This window comes from Merops nubicus, unplaced genomic scaffold (assembly GCF_000691845.1).
Source record: "Merops nubicus isolate BGI_N331 unplaced genomic scaffold, ASM69184v1 scaffold11984, whole genome shotgun sequence".
Taxonomy (NCBI): domain Eukaryota; kingdom Metazoa; phylum Chordata; class Aves; order Coraciiformes; family Meropidae; genus Merops; species Merops nubicus.
In genome coordinates, this window is record NW_008606244.1 from 16175 (window position 1) to 34309 (window position 18135).

General features: G+C 41.8%; 2 protein-coding genes across 2 annotated transcripts; one reads left to right on the forward strand and one right to left on the reverse strand.

The window, feature by feature from the left end:
• The first annotated feature begins 766 nt into the window (after nt 1-766).
• Nucleotides 767-8993, forward strand: NIM1K (NIM1 serine/threonine protein kinase). The gene is made up of 3 exons (XM_008939582.1): nt 767-1179; nt 5900-6168; nt 8244-8993. Exons 1-3 carry the CDS (start codon nt 888-890, stop codon nt 8991-8993), a joined length of 1311 nt encoding a protein of 436 aa, XP_008937830.1. The 5' UTR covers nt 767-887.
• A 2077-nt stretch (nt 8994-11070) lies between these two features.
• Nucleotides 11071-17617, reverse strand: HMGCS1 (3-hydroxy-3-methylglutaryl-CoA synthase 1 (soluble)). The gene is made up of 9 exons (XM_008939581.1): nt 17167-17617; nt 16645-16770; nt 15978-16142; nt 14875-15043; nt 14593-14763; nt 13759-13865; nt 13289-13414; nt 12857-13020; nt 11071-12447 (listed from the first exon to the last, which is right to left on the reverse strand). Exons 1-9 carry the CDS (start codon nt 17609-17611, stop codon nt 12355-12357), a joined length of 1566 nt encoding a protein of 521 aa, XP_008937829.1. The 5' UTR covers nt 17612-17617; the 3' UTR covers nt 11071-12354.
• Between the last annotated feature and the right edge of the window lie 518 nt (nt 17618-18135).

An 18135-nucleotide genomic window follows, 5' to 3' on the forward strand; every position in this document is an offset into this window, starting at 1 on the left:
CCGTGTGTCTGGCAAAATTTTGAGACGGCTCAGGGCGTTAAAGAAAGCTCAGCTAAATAAAGGAGGGTTAATGTGACATTGCAGTTACTTAATCCTGTATTGTCCTGCCATGTGACTGCAAGGATACTGAAGCGCAGCGTTTCTTTTGCCTGGTGTACAGGTTATGCCTTTCAAGTCATCTTCCAGGATCAGTTGTTTTGTTAAACCTGCCATGAGGAGGAAACAGAGGAGCAACAAACTTTTTACAGCAAGGCTTCAAGGCACTGTGACATTTCCGAGGCAGAGTGACAAGCTCACAGGCTGAAGAATGAATCAAAGCCAAACCCTGCATTCAGCCCTTGGACTGGTACCAGAATCAAGGAGAACTCCACTCTTAAGGTCAGCTTTTCAAAATTAACTGGAAGCCTCTGGATTTATTTAGAGTAGTTAATCAGCTGTTTGTTTGACCTTTATCTGTCAAGCTAGTTTTCAAAGCAGCGACGTAAAGCCTGAAAATTTGTCTCCAGTGTTTCGCAAGTGTCAAATGTACTGCATAGGCAGTGAGCAACTCACTGCTCTCTTGCAAAGTCTTACAGTTTTAACTACAAAGCCTCTTTTACCTTCTAGATGAAGATCCTGACATACTAAATCTGTTAGTGAGAGACGGGTGTAAACAGCTCCCAGTGTTTTATCTCAGATTTTGAACAAACCTGCAATATGTAAATATGACAAATTTGTTCTTTAAGTAATTTCCAAACCAGTACATGGACTTTCAGTAAGCTGCTTTTTTTTTGCTAATTGAGCACAGTGTCTATTATGTGCAGGATTGCGTATTCATACAGAATTATTTCATTTAAACTCCTTATCGGGACATCTTGTTAAATGGGGAAGTGATTACCTTATAGACTATGACAACAGGATTTGTGGATGGAGGAAGTCTTGGAAAACACCGCTACTCGAGGTGGCACCGTGAGGACAGTGGAGAAGACGATGTGCACCCGGAGTGCTGTGGAGGAGATGAAGAGCGCAGGCAGCACAGGCTGACACCTTTGGAGCGACTAATGCAGGATATGTCCCAGAATGAAAAAATGGTGAAAGAATTAACCCTGGGAAAGAGAATTGGCTTCTATCGAGTCAGAGGAGAAATAGGAAGTGGGAATTTCTCACAAGTGAAGCTTGGAATTCATTCCCTAACCAAAGGTAGGCACCGCTGTGTGGGTCACCTGCATGCTGAGCACCCTAGTTCTGTACGTATACATATGGCCCTCTTGGGGAAGAAAGATGCTGTCTGACCCTTAAGTACACATATAGTCTGTATGTGTCTTTTGTTGTTGTTGTCGAGTGATTCTATAGGCAGCATCACAGATAAATGCTTAGGTGTGGATTAGGCTGTAAAGAAATGAGAAATACTTTCTCTAGATGACAGCTATTACAAGAAAAGTTTGTCTTTGCACTTCATGGAGTTAACACACCTCAGTGCTATGGCTCAAACACTCCATGCGTTGAAGCACGGTGTTGTGCCTCCTCTCCTACAGCTCACCCTCTGTCCACCCGGCCTCTTCCCTGCCCCAGTGCATGGACTGCAGGGTTACTGGTGGTGAACCTCCAGGGCAGCCCGGCTGGTCACGCTCCTGCCCACAGACAGAGTTAGCAAAGCTCCTTTTGTTTCACTGCAAATTTTACTATTGTGGAGGAAGCTTTTGTTTAGTCACAGTAATTTTGGTGGGAAATGTTATGCCTGCTTTATTGACTCGTTTGCAGCTGGTTCATTCCTGTAAAGGGCTGTTGGTTTGGACTGAGCAGGTGCAGGGAGATGAGCTCTGTACAGCCAAACTGGGCTTTGGGATGAATTGCCAGTTATTTTTCTTTTAAGTACAGAAAAGCACCTTATTATATGCTGCTTCTAGGCAGAACAAGAAAGGCTAGGTAACTGCAGCAAACACTTCAGTTATAGGTATAACTAAGAACTTGTCTTCATCTGTCTTGTTTCTTCTTCTGCCTCCAACTGCCAGACAATAGAAACTGTTCTTCTTGTCCCTGAGGGGTGACTAGTTTTCCCCACGTCTTTGCACACTGCTGTTTTATTCCTTCTAGTCTTTCCTTTCTGATTTGATTGACTTTCCTTCCCTCTATCGTCTTGCCAGTGAGAGGATGAGACACACCCCAAAGCCTTCATGCCTTTTTATCCATTGTTACTTTCTCTAACCAACCCCTCCGGCCCACGCGCAGAGGTGAGAAAACTCGCATTCGTCCCTTGGTGTGCAGCAGCTCTCACACTGGGTGTCAAAGTGGGGAAGTGATGGTATTCATTTTTTTTACAAATCTAAGCCTGCCTATGCCTAAGAGTTGCTTTAACTGGGTGCGGATTTTTGGATTTTGCTTCATTCAGAAAAACATCTCAGTCCTACTTGGCCCACAGCAAGCTATTTCCTCTTCAGTCCTGTGAACTTCTTTCTTCCAGAGAGAGCTGCCTTGTGCTTACTATTGGAGGAAATACTCCTGTGCTGTGAACAGGAGGAATGCTAAGGAAAGGAAGTTATAAATTTGATATGGATGAACCTTTTACCTATTGAACTTCCTTAGGAGACGGGTTGAAAAATATTAAGAAATGTTGAAAAATTTTGAACTTCAGTGAATACAATGAGCTTGGACAAACCAAATACCCAAATTAAAACCATCTTTTTTTTTTTTTTTTTTTTTTTATCATCTTGAAAAGGCTCTTTTTCACCAGAAAACTAATTATTTTTTTTTGTCAAAATGTCCACTGGGCAAGGAGTTAATTTCTCAATACTAGGTTTGCAGGTGGCAGGAAGAAGGAAGAAGGATAAATCTCTTCTGACTCATCTGTACCTGTGAGTTATCCATTCTCATAAAATACAGTATATGGACAGGAGAACAGGAGCATACACATGTGTGCACACATGCATCCACATACATACCCCCAGCCCAGCACCCCCAAGGAGGACTCTGTTTCTTCCAGTAGGTGCACATTGTTGTGCTGATAGTGGTGTTCCTGCAGAGTTCTAATGAGTTCAAGTCTTTTTTGTGCTGATTGTATAAATACAAAGGCTTCATTATTAATGCAGCTTGGGTGCTTGTAGTAGGGGTAGGTGTATGTGTCAGGGGGGCGTTCAGCTCTTCAGTTCTTGGCATAGGTCCTAGGTCTGGGCTTCCTCCTTGCTGTCACCCTCTATTGGAAAAGGAAATTATTTTATTCTTTGCTATGATGAGCTTTTGTAACAATTACATGTATGTGCTGTGCTGTGGATCTTGTGATCTGTTGCAGCAGAAAACATGAGAAAAGTTTCCTAGAGGGAGAGAGGAAAAAACTGCAGGATCATATTGGATGAAGAACCTTGTTTCTCCCACAAAGACTGTCTTGGATGCAGGGAAATCTTTGGGGCTATGATGTGTATTGGGTTATTTGAGAGCACTGGGCATTTTTATTAACCTGAATTTTGGCAGAGATTTTCTCCAGAGACCTGTGGAGTTGCTTGCTAAGGACTGTTAGGTTCCTAAGCGCCAAGTAACCTTTATTTTACATGCCTTACAGATGACAAATGTAGTGTGAGACCACAACTGAATAGATGCAGTTAAGAGTATCCAAAATTTATAGCTAGTAAAAAGTCAATCTAATGTGAAACATCAGTTTGCTTTTTTCATAAGGCAATTTTAACTTGGTTCTGTTTGTATTTTGTTTCCTTTTGCCACCATAGCATATTCCACTTCTTCCAGAAATTATTTCTTAACCTTTTCCTAACTTCTCTTATTAAGATTTCATCTATCTCTTTTCAAACCTCAGCATGCTCTACAGATAGTCAATCAAAATGTATTGCTACTGAGTTTGTGTATTTTGGTAAATAAGCTGCCTGCTAAAAAAGCCCTTCTGCTGAGCACTGCTGCCATGCAATGGTAATACAAGATGAGTAAACCAAGGTGTTTCTTTTCAAAGCAGGGAGAGAGTTTAAGAAAGGAGGGTGTCAGGTTTCTTCCAATTCAGGTGGGCTGTTTTTCTTTCCATATCACACATAGGCAACTACAGCGACTTAGATTTAAAGGATCTCAGTCCTAATTTATGGTGTTGTGTAAACAGGAACAGGCCCTTCAATTCTAAACTTTTTTTTCTTTTCCTTTTAAAACTTTTCAGGAAAACTGACCAGGAAGAATAGTAAATTCCCCAAAAAAAAAAAAAAAAAAAAAGGAAAGGGAAGGAATTTAACTGAGGTTTTTTTTTAAAGTTAAAATGCCCTCAAATTTTATAACTCAAGATGTAATAATGCAGTTACATAGTTAAGATTGTAAGAACTATTATCCCTGTAGTATCTAAGAATTTAGTTGTGCAAATGTTACCTATTGGAAGCTGATGCTCTTTCCTCTTGGTTTAGGTAATCAAAACACAAGTAACATGACAAGTGTTTTAGTCTTTCACCCCTAGCTCTGCAGTCAGAGCTCTGCCAGGATCAGTGTCATGTGCTGTTACCATTCACTAGCTGCATTTCCTCCAGCTCACCACACCACGGTCAGCAACGCAGGAGCAGGTGCCTGCTTTCCTCACAGGCCCTCTGGAAAACATGAAACAGATCAGAGAGAAGCAGCGTGGGGAAGACTGCCCTGTGCTGAGCACAGGCTCCTTCTGAAAACAGGCACTGGTTCCAGGGATAATTCACAAGAATCACATTTGCTTGGAACATCTGCTGCACTTCAGTAGGGAGATCAGTGTATGCGTGTATGTTACCAAGAAAGATAAATATACCAAACATGGAGTTTTCTTGATCTGTGCAGATATGTGCAGCCTTCATATTTCCTTTATGTTGAAATACTAAAATTGAGGTTCAATAACTTCATAATATTAAGTAAAAATGTTTTGAAAGTTTTTACACCAGAACACATGTACAAACATAATAGCCTTCTCACTCTTCTCTTAAAGCAGTAACTAAACAACTTACTTAAGTAAACAGACTTTTAAAATTTTCTCCCATGTACTAGACACCAAGGTGAAGGTTTTTTTTCCTGAAAGAGTCAAATAAAAGTAATGAATTGTTAAGAAATTTGTGAATGCTTGACTAAGATATTCTTGAGGAAAATAGGAATTATATTTTTTTTAATAAAAGGAATTTCTTTCCAAGAATAAACATTGGTTTTATTCCCATAATCCAGTTTAATTTTGCTGTCCTGCCAAGTTGTACAAAGCCACTGTAAACCTATTTTAACCAGATTAATCCCTCAAATACTAGCTGTATTCAACACAGTGAGGACAAAAGCCACAACCGACCAATTAATACCGGAACGTAAGGGCAGTTGTGATGGACCTGTTCCAACTGCCCTGAGCTCCTCTGGTGTCGTGCTGCAGCTGCAGGTGTGGCTCTGTGCTTTGTGGCCCTTGGCTTCACTGCAGGTGTGCCACAGACACACGTAAAACTGGACAGCAGCTTTGTGTTACCAGGAGGGCGTGAGAAGACAGGTAGAGTGGCTGTCTTACGGGGTCCCTGCAACGTACTCTGCTTCAATGGGTTTTTTTCACTTCCTCAGGATAAATGATGTGTGTAATGTGGATTCCTGGCCCGCTGTGGCGTAAAGACGTAAGAACGTACTTTTCCTCTGTTCGGTACCGTACTAAGAGCTGCTCATATGGGAACACGTTGGGAGAACAGGCACAGCCATCCTAAGAAAGGCAAACCTCCACCTCCACAACACTGATTTTGTTAACTGATAATTTGTGGGGGTATGGGGTAAGAAGTTAGGGAAGAATTCTGTAAGTCACGCCAACTGAAAAACACCTTTCCAATATAAACTTTCAGGGTTAGCCAGAGCCCCTAAATTATTCCCAAGGTTGTCTGCCTGCTCTGAATCAAAGCACCTACATTTGACATCCGTTTGCTCCTATTGCATTAACAACATGGGGAAGAATTTTTCTTTTCAGAGAAAGTTGCAATTAAGATTTTGGACAAGACAAAGCTAGACCGGAAGACTCAGCGTTTGCTGTCTCGTGAGATATCCAGCATGGAAAAGCTGCACCACCCAAATATCATCAGACTATATGAAGTCGTGGAGACACTCTCAAAACTGCATTTGGTGATGGAGTATGCAGGAGGTGGGGAGCTCTTCACTAAAATCAGTACAGAAGGGAAGCTGCTGGAAACAGAGTGTAAAATAATCTTTTCCCAGATTGTGTCTGCTGTGAAGCACATGGTAAGTTGTTCTTCTTCCACAGGCATGTTGCCTCTCACTACTGTAGCTGGCTTTGTGGATGTGTCCTTTGGTTTTCAACTAATAGGTTTTCTGTTACAAAGATTTCTGAATATTTGAAGAGCAAAACAGTTAGAGAATAGATGTTTTAAAGGTGTCGGAGAGAGCTTTCACATCCACCTTGAATTACTGCTTCTCTGTTGAGAGCTTTTGGAAGGAGATTGAACTGGGAAGCACCTGGTGGGGAGAACCGTTCCTTTAGCAATACCATTCTCCTGCCTGCTTTAAGTTGCTGTAGTCACCAGCTAACAAAGCTTCATTTCTTCCCCCCATCTATTTCAAGACACAGGATCAGTCATTCTTACAGTAGAAAAAAGCATTCAAGAGAAGAGGCTTGTCAGGCACTGCAAACATCTAGCTGGCTTATTCTTGAATGTGGGTGGCTGGAGCTTAAGACAGTTAATTACTGGTCCTCACTTTGGCACAAAACTGTGAAGCTAACACCCAGAAAGTCACTTCCCCTTGCCTGGTCTTTAGTATTGCTACTGGATTTAGGATGGTGCTATTTGGGTATAGCCCAAAGCATCCTACAAAGGCAGAAAAGGAGCAATTAACTACTTCAGTACCATCTCCTCTGCATCTTGCATAGTCTGCAGCTACTTCGAATAGCATAAAAACAGGGGAAGATTGCTGTGCAAGTTTGAGAAGGAAAAGTAGTATTTGTTAAATTGGCTCAGGGTGCCCTCCGGTGGCTCGTATTCTCCTGCCATCTACCAGCCTCAGGCAACGTGAAAAGCCAGGGTATCCCCAGGTCAGGCTAGATCGAGAAACTGCATGAAAAACTGCTCGTGGCATGTATAAACAGGATGCATTTTTAATATATTTTGACAAAATGATGACGCCCTGTAAGTGATGGATTAGCATCAACACCTTTTCCATAGGACAGGTATTCTGCAGTTCCTGGAACTTTACCTTTTGAGACCACATCTGTCTCTTAGCATTGAGCCCAGTCTGCCAAGCTGGTGAATCTCTTCACCTGTACGCACAGACGTGGGCAAAACATTTTACTTTTGCTAAGTCCAGTTTACTTAAATCCTTCCTTATTTCTGCCAGTCCACAATTACAGGAGATCCTGCCCATTACTGGTGACAGATTGAAAATCTTAGGGTGCTGCAGGGTTTCCTTATTGCCTCCAGATACCACACCTTGTTACTTCACAGGGCAGAGCTGAGAGTGCTCAAACATGTCGATCCCTCCTAGTTATTTCAAAGATGAAGCCAAACCCTTATCTGATCACAACAGTCGTATCAACACTGAGCAGAGCAAATTCAGCCTGAGTTCTTGGCCACTACTGCCCTTTCCAAGAGAAGAAAGTACAAGTTACAGTGTATATGTTTAGTTTACATTTCTAAACCTAAAAGACACCACTGAACTTGGTATCCTGCAGGAATGTGGAATACCATAAGGCACAAATCTGTGATCCTTTTCACCTGCCCCCACCAGTTCCTTATAGGCCGTTAGCTGACACAACCGAGTGGCAGCTGCTTCTTGCGTTATCAGTGATTACGGTCACTTGGTGAACTCGGTGCTCTCACTAAGTCAGTCCAAAAGCTTACAATCTGTACAAAACTAGAGTTAGTTAAAAATAAATTAATTTTGGTACTTGCATCATTACACAAATACAGTAAATGCAAAAGCAAGTATTCCAAACCCTGAAAGAAACATACATGTGGCATGTGGAGATACTTAGTCTTGCAGGATTAGCCAAGATCCCATTACAAATTTAATTCATGAAAAGAGCTGGAATTAGTTAATAAGTTGAGACTGCTATTCTTGCAAAAAAAAAACCCCAGCATCATTTGTCCCATCTTCTCCATTACTCTATTATTTTTGTAGCAGTAGAGAATTAAGTTAGATTTGTTAAAGTATTTAAACTTTTCAATTTCACTGCAATACTTATTCCTGACCTTGTCTGAGGTAACTCACTTTCTCCTGTATGGAAATTAATCAGTAAGGGGAAGTCACTTGAGAACTTTCCTGGGAACAAGGTAATACCAAGTCTTCCTCTTGCTCTACAGCATGAGAATAATATCATCCACCGGGACTTGAAAGCAGAAAACGTCTTCTACACCAGTAACACCTGTGTTAAGGTGGGAGACTTCGGATTCAGCACAGTAAGTAAAAGAGATGAAACTTTAAATACTTTCTGTGGCTCTCCTCCTTATGCTGCCCCCGAACTCTTCCGAGATGAAAACTATGTTGGCATTTATGTAGACATCTGGGCACTGGGGATCCTGTTATACTTTATGACGACAGGTGTCATGCCATTTCGGGCAGATACAGTGGCCAAACTGAAAAAGTGCATTCTTGAAGGGACATACACTTTGCCTCCCTGCCTCTCAGAAAATTGCCAGAAACTGATAAAAGGAGTCCTTCAGCCAGTACCAACCGAACGGTACTCCGTCAAACTTATCATGAACAGTGAGTGGATGCAGGGAATACAGTACCCCAAGCCTTTACAGCCGTTTAAACTGGATCCAAGGTATTTATCAGAGGTCAGTACACTCAAAGAGGAAGAAATCGAAGTGAAAAATATTTTGGAAGATCTGGGAATCACAGAAGAGCACATTCAAAATAACCAGGGGAGGGACGCACGCAGCTCAGTAACAGGGGTCTACAGAATTGTTTTGCACAAAGTACAGAAGAAGAGGGCGCTTGAATGTGTTCCCATCATGTCCCATCCAGACCCTAAAGAACAAGACTTGAGGAGAGGAATCCATTCTTACAGGGGGATGAAGCACACATCCAAGCTGTGTTTGGTTTTATAAACTGTACTGCGGCTTCACACTCGGCACGCTCAACAAAGGGATTTATTCACTTTTCACAAGTTCTGGTGTTACATTTTTTTGTAATTTTGGAATAAACAAAAAAATGCCTCGTCTCTTCTGCATTTCTCAAGTCACAGTGAAGCGCTCAAATACAGAGCTGTCACACATCTGTTTGTCTCCTGCTCCAGGGACACGGTACAAGCCAGTGCAAGAACCCCAGTAAGTGGAACAGGTAAGGGATCATCAGAGGAGATGACCTTGTAGTAAAGACCAAATAGTCTTGCATTTATCACGCTTGGGAGATTCTCAGTACAGGCACCTGACAGCTAACTTCTTGAAAAAGTGAAACTACTTGAAAAGTTGAAAGTACTTGGAAAATAACACGAATGCAAACCAGGACACTTTTTGCACAGTCCTTAAATTTAAGCAGACACACATAATCTAAGCAATTTCAAATTCTTTAGAACTTCTTCAGCAGATCAAACAAGGTACAATGGGTAGCAGTTTTTTTGTTTGTTTTTTTATATATTTATTTAAAGAAACAACAGCGTTGCTGTTGACCACAATTCCCACTTTGTCACAATTCAGAAAGACAAATTAGGATACGCTGCTTTAACTCTGCACGGGTGGTTGCGATTGCTAGTGTGCAACTGGTTGGGCCACCACCTACTAACCCTAGGACACCTTCCATTACTTGCATGATTCTGACAGTCCAGAACTGCTTAGATTCCAGTAAAGATTTAAGTGGACTCCAAAACTCACGTAGTTTTAAATTCTTCCTTTAGCACTAGGTATCAGTAAGCTGAATGCAACCAGTAACAACAGCAAGCATTATGGACTTGTAGTGACTCTGCCATGCTACTTGGGCAGCAAAGGCTGGCACAAAGCTGATTTTGACACTCTTGACCACTGCAGGTTAGGAGGTGGATAGCCTGACAACTCAAATTGTTCTGAGCACCACCAAGATGTAGATACTCCCATTTTCAGCTTTAACTGCTTATTTTATACTTTAAACTTCACCACCATCAGCTCCAGTGCAAATGTTGGAAAAGGGCAGTAGCTGCCCTCCCCTAAGCAGGCAGGGCTGACGTGCCCAAGCTGAGAGGCAGAGCCTGTATGATGTCAGTTAAGGCAAGTACACCAATACAAGGTTTAGAGGTTCAGCTGGGGCTTTCACATTTAAGGGTAGGATGCCTTACCTATTATGGGAACTCTTGAGATGATCAGTTCAATTTAAAAGGAGTAATTTAAGTAAATGAGCAACAGAATGACTCTGAAAAGCCACCCATAGGAAACTGGACTCAGTGAGGCTCAGATAAGTACAGTACAAAGCAAGAATCAGTTCCCCTTCAAAGTTTTTCTGAGGGGGATAAAACAATCCTGTCTTTCACAAGACAGTAGGAAAAATTACATACTTCATAATTCCTACACTATAAACAGTTTTGATATGAAAGCATTTAAGTTATCTTGAAATACAGCCCTGAAATAATGGTTTTGCACCAACCTAAGAAACCCTTTTGTTCCACTTTTGCAATGAGATGATACTAAGGAGAAAGATTCGTAAGGTCCACACAGCTTGTGAACCCACAACGTCGGGTTTTCACAGAGCCAGTTTCCTCCTCCTTTCCTGTTAAAGAAAAAAAAAATGCATCTTGAAAACCCAGCAAGTCAGCACTACTCCAAAAGGTTTCAAATATCTCAAACTTTATTTTAATAAAGGATCAGCCTCACAGACCGTGAGGTCCCTGTGGTTAACTTTGTGCCGGTAGCTCACTTCTTGACTCGTCCACTGCCAGCAATGGACTTTGTTCCATGGCAATTTGTTTTTCTGTTGCCAAGTTAAGTTTCACGAGGACAACCTAAACCAAACTTGCAAACACTATTGTCATGCATCACTGCTTCATCGTTTTCAGCAGAACAAACAGATTAGTATTCATCATTTCATAATAGACAACTGTTTTACCAAGGCTTGACTGTACAAATACAGCAAGTTATCAAATCCTAGTGAGTTACAGATAATACAAACACTTCATTACACACACACACGCAAAAAAAAAGTAATTTAACAGACAAATCATTTTTGCTACTTTATATTAGATAATGTAGCTTTGTAGAATTAGCAAAGAAATAAAGTCAACGTAACTTCATTCTGTACATTAGCTCAGTTTAAGTATATATTACAAGCTTACAAGGCTCATGTCATAGTTTATTTCCAATCTGGGCTTTAAAAATCTACCAGAATGGAATCCCCATTAGCACAGTATGTCTATGACTTGCAAAACAGATAGCTTTTCGTTTGCATATTGAGAGGGGGAAAGACCCCACTCCTACAATATTACCCATAGTGAGAAGGACTTCAAAGTACAAAGCCAAATTCAAAGTTAGAAATAGTCTTGCAGAAAGACATTATATAAAGAACAGTGAGAGGCCAGAATCCAGTCAAAGTGATCTTCCTCCCTTCCTTTGTTTGTCAATTAAAACAGCTCCATAATATCTACAAGTTTTACTTCAAAATACATCTGCCTTTGATACTATTAAACAATCCAGAAAGGTGCCAAATCAATGAACCCATTTCTTCAAAAGAAAAAAAAAATTGCTATCCCCCATTCTTTTTCCTCTTTCCTCCCAGGCTGCTGTGACTTATAATGCAGGTATAAAACATGTTAATATGGGTGTTGGCAGGAACTGTGTAGCAACTAACAGAGCGGGTCACAGAGTTTCTCTGAATAAAACCCCTGTCAGTCTAGCCATTTTTGATCCAGTCATTTTGACAGGGGAGAGAGATTCTGTTCCAGCAATGAACAATACTCATTTCTATACCCTTCCCAAAGCAATGGGGTGGCGGGAGGTAGACTGGGAGAAGAAAGGTAAGGTGATAAAGGGAAGAAGTAGTGCAGTATTCAGAAGATTGACTGCTTACTGTCAAGGCACTGAGAACCCTAACGTTAAAAGCCCGGACTATTTCACCACCCACTTGAGTACATGTATAAGTTAAAGTGTAGGTTTCAAGTCATTTTACATGACAAGAGCAAGCAGAATATTCTTTTTTTTTGCTACGTACAAAGACCTTGTAATAGACTACAGCTACTACTCAGCAATTAAAAGAAATTCAGACATATTAAGGAATCCACACAGCCCCTGGCAAGTCCCTCCATCTCCAGTGTATTCATGGTTTTAGTGTTCTGAAAATACTATAAATATCACACCATATTATGACAAATCTTTTCCAAGGAGCTTGAACAATTTTCCGTGCTCCAGTGAAGTACTACTGTACACTGAAACTTCAGCACTACTGCAACCATTTCTCTCCCTCTCACCCTACCCTCACACCTTGTTCCATTCCCCACCTCACAGAGGTGTCTTAATGCTCCCCATTGGAAATGGCAACAGTAACGCCTTCAGATTCTGTTGTTGCAGGGATTCTTGGCACTTTCTTAGCAGGGCTTGGGATGTGCTAAGAAGAAGGGAAAAAAACCATTAAATACAGTCTTCTATTTCACAGACACTCATACTTCATGGCTAGACCAACTCTCAAACAACATTCATGCTGCACTGGACGGCCTAGTCTCTAAGTCAATCAAATCGGTCATGCTTCATGCAAAATGATTACGTGAAAAGAGCCAGTTTGTTCTTTTTTTTTTTTCACTCTTGTGCAGTTTCATTCTTGTTATTATGAAATGTACTTTTAAAAAAGTCCCACGTTCCAATTTTTTACTTCTGGCTTGTGTGTTACATACATTAATGAAGTATTTCACGTGACCTGTTAAACCACTTCCTCTGTTAACATACATGCACGTGCCAGGACAAACACATAAACCGTTCCACCATCTGTATCAAACTTTAATAGAGTGTCGAGTGTTCACCTCATGAACAACGCCTGGGTGGACAACCTCCACTCCTGCCTCCAGAGGTCCGTCGCCCATCAGCGGGCGCCGCGCGTAGGTTCTCCTGTGTTTTTCATCCACGCGGACGAGGTACCACGTTCCCTCAAAGAGATCTTCTACTGAGCACTGTGGGATATAGTTGGCTGTAAAAAAGCCAGTAACATGCTGTTAGTCAGTCCCTGGTAGGAGTTTTACACAACACAGACCTCTGCAGTCGAGACGCAGTCAGACAAGAAAAAACAAGTCTAGCTTTATTTCAGCCACGGTGAGCCAATGAACATGAGCTGTTCAGGAGCAGAAAGGGTTGGACATGTCCTTCATTCTATACCCTAATAATTTAAAGTCAGGTGAGCTAAGGGATAAGCATTTTGCTGTAGGTCTAGAAACCATTTGTATTTAGGAAGTTCTTACCCAAATGATGAGTTTCCTGTCTAATCTTCATGTTTTCAGCAAAGACCTCAGGTGCAATACATTTTCTCGAGTCAAGTCTTGTTTTGAGATCAGAAAGGCTGGCAGTTATTTTGTCCAGTGCAGAACCTACAACATAAAACCATCGCGTCTTGTACCACCAGTGCTGAGAACTACATGCTAGCACCTTAACCTTGCAAGCCCATTCAAAACATTTTGCATTACAGAAGCTAAACTTCTAGTCATTTAAAAATATCCCACATCACTCAACCAAACGTTACCAGAGTGTGAAGAATATTATTTATTTGCCCAAGGAGATGAACACTCCCTGGAGCTGGAATCTCTTCAGCCCAGCAGGGCTGTGGCTGGGCACTGCTCTGCGGGTTTGCTTGCACCGGTGTGCAGTTGCCCCACCTGCCAGAGGGGAGCTGCACAAGGGAGTCAGTCAGCTCCTGCCTCCGCCTGTCACTCACCAGGAGTGGCGTCCTGCGTAACTCGGATGGAGTAGAGGGTGGCAGCAAAGCCAGAGCCGTAGGAGAACACGCTGATCCTCTGTCCCGCAAGCTGCTCCGGGGAGTACCTGCACACCAAGCAGCAGTTACCCAAAGTGAGAGCGAAGCCAAGCTGCCAATTTTAAATAACTATAAAGTGCAGCAAGCAAATGATAGCGACTACAATACACTACTTCAAACACTGCTGTTATGTGACAAGTTCCAAAGCTGCCCAAGAAAAACAGAGCAAAGAAATGTCCAGAATATGATTATCTAGGAGGCAGCCACATTCTTAAATGACTTAAAGCCTAAAATGAACAACCACATTTTGGAAGACAAAGTCAGAATAAAGAAAAATGGATCAAAGAATAGTTTAACTTAAACAATGTGTTTTTGTAAAAGTCTGTCAGAGAAAAAAAAAATAAGTAAATACTAATTTAATTAGTTAATTAAATTAATTTAATAGTGGAGTTTGGGGGTTGAATTATGGGGGTAGTGGGGCAGGGAAGGGGGAAGCACTGGGAAGAAGGTTTGTAAGGTTTGGAGGCTGGGAAGAGACACAAGCTGACAAATAAGATCTCCTTTGGAAGGCAGTAGGCAGCCGTTTCAGATCAGTTCCTGACACAGAAATACTGAATCTGCTTGAACTGACTGCGTGTGCAGAATAATTTCTTAACTTTAGTCTTTCTGCTTCAGGCAATCTAGTAGGAAACCATTTTCCAGATGGTGCCTTTACAGAAAGCTGTGTGAAATAAAAACCTCTTATGACCTTACATATAAAAAGCTATTACTTTTTTTTTCCAATTTTATGCTTACTGGGCTAGAAGAGAGGCAAGGCAACCATAGACTGAAGGAGTATACATATTTCCATTCTGATTGGATACAAGTAACGAAGCTTTGGTTTTCTGATTGAAGAGCTCTGCACTAGCTTTCATAAAAGCTTTTTCCACATCTCTGTCAAAATATGTATCTTCAAGTTTTACATCCCTATTAAAAAAAAAAAAAGTTCAGAAACAGTTACTAAAATGGCAGAAAGCAAGGACACACCTTGGATGTGTAACAGATTATGTGAAGAAATACGACAGCAGCCACGCTCACCTGAAAGCTTCCAGACCACTGAAAACACCGTTTGCTGTTTCTGGGTTCTGGTCGCTGAGAAAGTCATTCAGCAAGAGTCTAGCCACAGACTTCTGCACCAATTTACAGTAGGGAGAATGAAAGATCATGAATCCAAAGTCATTCAAGGTGAAACGTCTGTCTGTCCCTTCTGGAAGTGGCAGAAATGGTGTGTTACAACTTATGTTTAGTACTCACTTCAGCTACAAAAATAACATAGAGGGGTGGCAGGATACCAGTCATCGTAACATTCCAGCATGTAAAAGACAACCATAAGATGAACTACTGCTGTCATGTTAATTTAACACACTGCTGCTACTTCTGTTGAAAAATTAGTTTCTTACTGACCTTTTGCACTAGCTAACAACGTTTGTCCTTTCACTAGAAGGAAAAGCTACATGCTTAACAGAATCTCCATGTTTCTACCCAGCACTGCGACATAATAAACAAGCTAATTCATTGAACTCATCTTCACACCTATGCTTCTTAACAGGTGTGAAGCAATGACTAAACATATGGGGTAAAAAAAGCCAGTATCATTACACAACACAAACATTAACCTCACTATCTTAAGAGCCTGGATAGAGGGGGAAGTAACACACTTTAAAGCAAGGTATTACACCTAACACCAACAAGAGCCTGAACAGACTGCTGCTCACTGACTGTCAGGTACTTAGCTATAACAGAACAGAAATAAGACTCCTCTTACGGGAGAAAGCAAACATTTCAATCGGCTCAGACCACACAAACACCATGAAAGGGACCCTTTCATAAACACAGGTAGAGGGACCTTTACTCTGAGGGTGACAGAGCCCTGGAGCCGGCTGCCCAGGTAGGCTCTGGATGCTTCTTTGCTACAGACTTTAAAAACCCGCCAGGACACGTTCCTGTGCAACCTGATCTAGGTGAGCCTGCTTCAGCATCGGGTTGGCCTAGATGATCCCCAGAGGCCCCTTCCAACCCCTACCATCCTGTGATTCTGTGATATGCTAGTCTTTAGGCTGGATGCTAAAACACATTGTCTGTGCTGTTATGCACTCCAGCACTCGCCAGATCTTGCACTATCACCAGGTGAGGCTACGTACCCTTCTGCCACTGGGCGTGGATTTTGTTGCGATAGACAGTGTAGCAGCGATCCAATGCACTGAGGTAGCACTGTATAGAGAGTTTGCCATCAACGACAGGATATTCAGAGACCATATCTGGCTTATAGAAGTCATACGCATGCTGCATGTGGGTTCCACGCAATCCTGATGGACAGAAATTGACAAAAGTTGAAGATTACTTCATTTGGATGCTTTGAGTCAATCTGAACACATCACTTCACACACAAGGGGAAGCAAGCAATATCTGGCCCCAGTCAAGCCATTTTCATAGCACCTCAGGCCCTTTAGGGCAATGTTCCACACACATCTCAACTGCTTGTTAAGTGTGGCAGGACCATGCATGACAAACACGAGTAACAAATGGTTTTCATTGTTCGGCCTTGGAAGTAGAGTGCTGTGTTATTCAGCTCCAGTCCACTCTGTCAGTTCTACTGGAGAGTCCTCAAGGACCTAGACAGGGGCATCTCTATTTGTTCCCTGCCATCTCCTGTAACAAGACTTGGCCCTGTTAGCCCAGAGCAAGCGGAGACAAAGCACACTTTCTGACACTGGTGGGATTCAGCCCTCCAGCAATGCACAAAAACCAGGGGACAGGACTCAGAATAGACCCAGCCACCTGGCTGAACAGTTTTCTCACAGGACTAACCTCTCTCAAAAATTAACGGAGCATTTGGACCAACCAGCATAGCAACAGCACCAGCTCCACCCGTAGGCCTGGCATTTCCAGTGGCATACACAGCGATGTCCCCAGCAACAACCAGCGCATAGCGTCCTGTGAGAAACACACAGAAACAATGATGAGAAACAGACAAGAATCCAGCCCACTCTACTATCCAACAGCAATTTTTAGACTTCGGTTATAGAGAAGATGACACCAAGTTTAAAGGGCTCTTCGATCCTGACTTTTCCCTCGCATTTCCATTTGCCATCAGACCCTGAGATTTATAGGAAAAGGCCAGTGGTTGTGAGCCATGTTGTTAGTTTTGCACTGTAACTGTAACTGAACTAGTGGCAAATGCCTACAGCATTTAAAAAAGAAAAGACTTTGTAATAAAAACCAGTTTACCCTCTGGGCTTTGTATAGTCAAACATGAATACTGTCATTACAAAGCAGACTACTCAAAAACAGAGGATCATGTAGCTTTTCAAGAAAACACCCTGAACTTACCATCCCAAGAACTGGACTCAATCCAGTTAATGGCATTAAAAAGAGCAGCAGTGCCTCCATAGCATGCATTGGTGGTGTCAATTCCTTCTACATCTGTATTACCAGATTCTTCAAAAAGCTGCATCAGGACAGTCTTTACAGACTTCGATTTATCAATGATGGTCTCCGTTCCAACTTCTAATCTCCCGATACAGTCATAGGAAAGGCTGTTCCTCTCCATGAGCTTCTGGACCACAGTCAAGCAGAGAGAGTTGATATCCTCCCGGTCGGAGCAGAACCCCATCTTGGACTGGCCTAGCCCAATGGTGTATTTCCCAGCATCCACACCATCATACTTCTCCAGCTCTGTCTGGTCAACGTACTGAGAGGGAAAATAGATTTCCAGTGCAACAATCCCCACATCTTTGGGCCAGCAGGATTCATTTACTGGAAGAGACCCAGGCATCGTGGTAGATCTTTAAGAAAAAAAAGAAAACCACAAAACCAGAAGATTTATTCATACCCATTTTGAGAGACCTACTTTCACTTTCTGTAAAAATGAAATTTTGGATACTCTACAAGGTAATTTGCAAAAGGCAAGCTGTTGTCTCTGAGGAGACTTTGGTCTGAGCATACCATGAACATCATTAGAAGTTTTGTAACATTTTGTATTAAGAAGTACTTTGAAGTGAAAACAAAAATTTCAGCTCTGGAGTTGAACAGATGTAGACTAAGCCAAAGTTACTTCACTGAAGCAAGACACAGGCTTAACAAGTGTTACAGAAATTAGTCTCAATGTTCATTATCACGCTTTTGCTTACAGGCAAAGTCTAAATTTTACACAACCAAGCTACAAACGTTAGGGTTTGTTGTTGTTATAATGTTACAAGTTAAGAACTTAATTTAAACCTTTATCCGTACCAGGAAATCTCTGCCTTAAAACAACCCAAGAGTTTTCAAAATTCTTTTCACCTTTAAAGTCAGGGACTT

Excerpts from the sequence above, each read along its gene's own strand:
- NIM1K (XM_008939582.1), top strand. The coding sequence starts at position 888 with ATGACAACAGGATTTGTGGATGGAGGAAGTCTTGGAAAACACCGCTAC. Across the intron at positions 1,180-5,899 it reads AATTCATTCCCTAACCAAAG|AGAAAGTTGCAATTAAGATT; the intron begins GTAGGCACCGCT and ends TTTTCTTTTCAG. Across the intron at positions 6,169-8,243 it reads TGTCTGCTGTGAAGCACATG|CATGAGAATAATATCATCCA; the intron begins GTAAGTTGTTCT and ends CTTGCTCTACAG.
- HMGCS1 (XM_008939581.1), bottom strand. The coding sequence starts at position 17,611 with ATGCCTGGGTCTCTTCCAGTAAATGAATCCTGCTGGCCCAAAGATGTG. Across the intron at positions 13,866-14,592 it reads CTTGCCTCTCTTCTAGCCCA|GTACTCCCCGGAGCAGCTTG; the intron begins GTAAGCATAAAA and ends CTTGGTGTGCAG. Across the intron at positions 13,415-13,758 it reads TACGCAGGACGCCACTCCTG|GTTCTGCACTGGACAAAATA; the intron begins GTGAGTGACAGG and ends TTTATGTTGTAG.